Raw genomic sequence first — 3,838 nt, forward strand, 5'->3', positions numbered from 1 at the left:
GGCCTCCCAAAGTGCTGGGATTACAGGCTTGAGCCACCGCGCCCGGCCAACATCATTGTTTCTAATCCTTCGTATTCCCAACAATTCAAATTCAACAATACCTCATATGATCTGACTCCTCCTAACAGTGTGACCTCATTTCTTGTCACTCTCCTCTTAGGATCTCTATTCTGGTCTACTTTGGTGCTCCTCAAACTCATATAGCTCTCTCCATTCTCCTCCCTTGACTCTCCACACTCCTTCCCTCCACTGCTCCAGTCCTCTCCTTAGCCTTCCAAGCTCATTATTCAGCTTGGAATATTCTTCCCCAGATAAACACATGGCCCGTGACCTTACACCATGTCTCTTCCAAATACTACCGCCCCAAAGAAGCCGTCCCAGGCCATCTCATCCAAAACGGCCTAATCTCTGCTTACTTTCTACCATTGCTTATTCCACCGTCTAATAGTATTTGTTTGCCTGTTTATTTTATTTTTGAGACAGTCTCACTCTGTTACCCAGGCTGCAGTGCAAAGGCGCGATCTCGGCTCACTGCAACCTCTGCCGCCCGGGTTCAAGCGATTCTCCTGCCTCAACCTCCTGAGTAGCTGGGATTACAGGCCCCTGCCACCATGCCCGGCTAATTTTTGTATTTTTGGTAGAGACGGGGTTTCACCATTGAAGACCAGCCAGGCTGGTCTTGAACTCCTGACCTCATGATCCACCTGCCTCGGCCTCCCAAAGTGTTGGGATTACAGGTGTGAGCCACTGTGCCCAGCCTACCTGTTTATTTTTATGTGTTCTTTAGTACAATGTAAATTTCCATGAGGATAAGGACCTTACATGTCTTGCTCTTGATCACTACCTTGATATGTGTGTTGTCTGTGTGTGTTCAAAAGGGGAGCTGGAAAAACAGCTGAGTCCAAAACACAGGTAAAATATTGCACTCAAGAAAAAAGAGGCTGGGTGTAGTGGCTCACACCTGTGATCCCAGCACTTTGGGAGGCTGAGGCGAGCGGATCATGAGGTCAGGAGTTCAAGACCAGCCTGGCCAACGTGGTGAAATCCTGTCTCTACTAAAAATACAAAAATTAGCTGGGGGTGGTGGCACACGTCTGTAATCCCAGCTACTCGGGAGGCTGAGGCAGGAGAATCGCTTGAACCCAGGAGGCGGAGGTTGCAGTGAGTGGAGATCAAGCCACTGTACTCCGGCCTCGGTGACAGAGCAAGACTCTGTCTTGGGAAAAAAAAAAAAAAAAGAAAAGAAAAAAGAAAGCACCCATCACTGAAAACGGGTTTGAAATAGAAAAGAAATAAGGTGGTTGGTAAATGGGGTAAAGTTGAAGCTTCTTCTGTAGCTTATGCTGAGATCTTTATTCCCCACCAGGTTGTAGGCCTTTGCTCCACAAGTCTGGGTGCCTTGGAGGAGGGCTTCACAAACAAAGTGACACAAAAGTGTCTCCTTTCTCTTACCACATGGGCTGTGGCTGGCCCTGATGGTGTCCCCTGCCTTCCTTACCTGTGAACTGTGTTTCTTCCCTCAGAATCATCCAGGGCTCTTTTCCTCGCTCCAGTAAGTCCACCACAACTGGTTTAGAAATGGAATGTCCTCCTTATAAGAAAAGAAATGCCACATGGTATGAAGATAAAAACAGAAGTAACAGAAACCTTTGAGCTTTGGTTAAATTTACAATGAACTAAGGACTTCAAATAAAAGAGAGGAGAGATGATTAAAGAAATGAAGCAGGTACAGTAAAACCTTATTTTAATGTAAACTCATACACGCTTGGTCTCTTAGGAGAAAGTTTAACCTGTGATCTTATAAAATGTCTATTTCCAAATATTACTACCCTAAAGTAGCTGTGAAGTTCTCTAGAGCCAGAAGGCTGGGGCACAAATTATTCCTCTTAAATCTACCAACCTTCTGACTTTGGCCATGTGACTTCAACTCATTATTCCCATTTGGCAAATAAACTGGGCATAATACTACTACTATTGGCTAGGTGCAGTGGGTCATGCCTGTAATCCCAGCATCTTGGAAGGTCGAGGTGGGAGGATCACTGAGACCAGGAGTTTGAGACCAACCTGGGCAACACAGCGAGACCTCATCTCTACAAAAAAAAAAAATTAGTCAGACAGGGTGGTGCATCTATAGTCCCAGCTACTCAGGAGGCTGAGGCGGGAGGATCACTTGAGCCCAGGAGGTCAAGGCTACAGTGAGCTATGATTGTACCACTGTACTCCAGCCTCGGTGACAGAGCAAGACCCAGTCTCTAAATAAATAAATAAATAAATAAGATAATAATAATACTAACACACAGTTATTTGAGGATTAAGTTGTTATTATATATATATATTCCCCCTCCCTTCTGAAGAGTGGCTGGGGACATAATGACCACAGTGGTACCAATTACGATTATCTTATTATTTCTGTATGAGAGGAAAAAAAGCATCCCGACTGATATATAAAATCTTCATTCAAACTCAATGCAAAGTTCATGAATTATAACTTTCAACAATAAATCATACAAATTGGCTACAGGAAATGAAATGTGGACTCTTCAGTTTTCAATAAATATTGTTCATCTAATCCAGCACTATATAAGTCACAGGGGTTCTTCTTATACTCAGAGTAAATCATGAATCTGCATCTGTTGTCCCTGCAGGTGGATCAGATGATGACACAGCATATCTATAGGAATTCTGGAAATATACACAATGGGAAACCAGGATTCCTGGACAATGGTTATTCATGGACTAATAATATATAATTTTATAATAATATACAATTTTAACCCAGTCCCTTGGATATTAAGGAAAGGAGGCAATCATAAGGGGCAGGAGAATATGTGACTATCTCTAAAAGATGAAGAAAATGATGGTGGTTGGTGGCACAGCCATTGTCAAACAGGCGGAGCTGAAATCTTCCTCTAAGAACAGGAAGAACTTCAACTGTATAAAATACAGCCTTGAAATTCACTGCATTGAAAGGTAACATATCACAGATCACATTTTAAATTACTTGAGGCAAATAAACTTACCCAATGAGACCAGGTTTCTGTAGTTCTCCAACATCACATCCCTGTATAAGTCCCTCTGATTAGGGTCCAGGTATTCCCACTCCTGCTGAGAGAAGTCTATGGCCACATCCCTGAATGTCACTAATTCCTGAAACTGCAAATCCATTCATTACATAATTTAAAAAACATTTTATTTTATTTTATTATTATTATTATTTTTGAGATGGAGTCTCGCTCTGTTGCCCGGGCTGGAGTGCAGTGGCCAGATCTCAGCTCACTGCAAGCTCTGTCTCTTGGTTAAAAACATTTTAAAGATGGAAAGACAGGATATTAAAAGAGCACATTGGAGAAAAGGAGTGATATAGCATATATGGCTAATGACTGGTAGCAGACTAAAGCAATGTGTCTACATATTCCTAAAGGATCCTATTGCCACAGACAAACTTTTCTGCATGTGGAAGGCTACCACAATAATTCAGACCTGCTAAGGAATGGATAAAATAAAATTCAATAAAGTATTAAAGACACAACTACATAATCTGCTAGTCATGTGATGCGTACATTCCCAATAAACATGAGTTTCTAAACTATTTTTCCTTTAAGTTAGAAAAATGAGATGTCCTTGTCAAATTTAGTAATCTCCATATTTTATTGTTTTGTTCTATTTATTTATTTCTTTTGAGACGGGGTCTTAATCTTGCTCAGGTTGGAGTGCAGTGACTCAAACATGGCTCATTGCATCCTTGATCTCCCATGCCCAGGTGATTCTCCCATCTCAGCCTTTCTAGTAGTTGGGACTATAGGTAGGCAAGACCCGCCCAGTTAATTTTTGTATTTTT

The 3,838-nt window shown here is 42.0% G+C and overlaps 1 protein-coding gene across 6 annotated transcripts in view; it reads right to left on the reverse strand.

The window, feature by feature from the left end:
* The window catches only part of ZNF573 (zinc finger protein 573), a 55,511-nt gene that overhangs the window by 28,537 nt on the left and 23,136 nt on the right, over positions 1-3,838 (reverse strand). For 3 of the 6 annotated variants that reach the window (XM_011952367.1, XM_011952365.1, XM_011952364.1), the window contains 2 exons: positions 3,021-3,153; positions 1,499-1,591 (listed from right to left, as the gene is read on the reverse strand). Coding sequence is in view for 5 of the 6 variants with exons in the window: in XM_011952365.1 (XP_011807755.1) it covers positions 1,499-1,591; positions 3,021-3,153 (226 nt within the window). In the remaining variant the exon portion in view is untranslated. Of the gene's footprint in view, positions 1-1,498; positions 1,592-1,900; positions 2,091-3,020; positions 3,154-3,838 lie in introns of all 6 variants that reach the window. The other 3 variants (XM_011952368.1, XM_011952366.1, XM_011952369.1) reach the window with 3 other exon arrangements.

This window comes from Colobus angolensis, unplaced genomic scaffold, assembly GCF_000951035.1.
Source record: "Colobus angolensis palliatus isolate OR3802 unplaced genomic scaffold, Cang.pa_1.0 Scaffold34, whole genome shotgun sequence".
In the NCBI taxonomy this organism is placed as follows: domain Eukaryota; kingdom Metazoa; phylum Chordata; class Mammalia; order Primates; family Cercopithecidae; genus Colobus; species Colobus angolensis.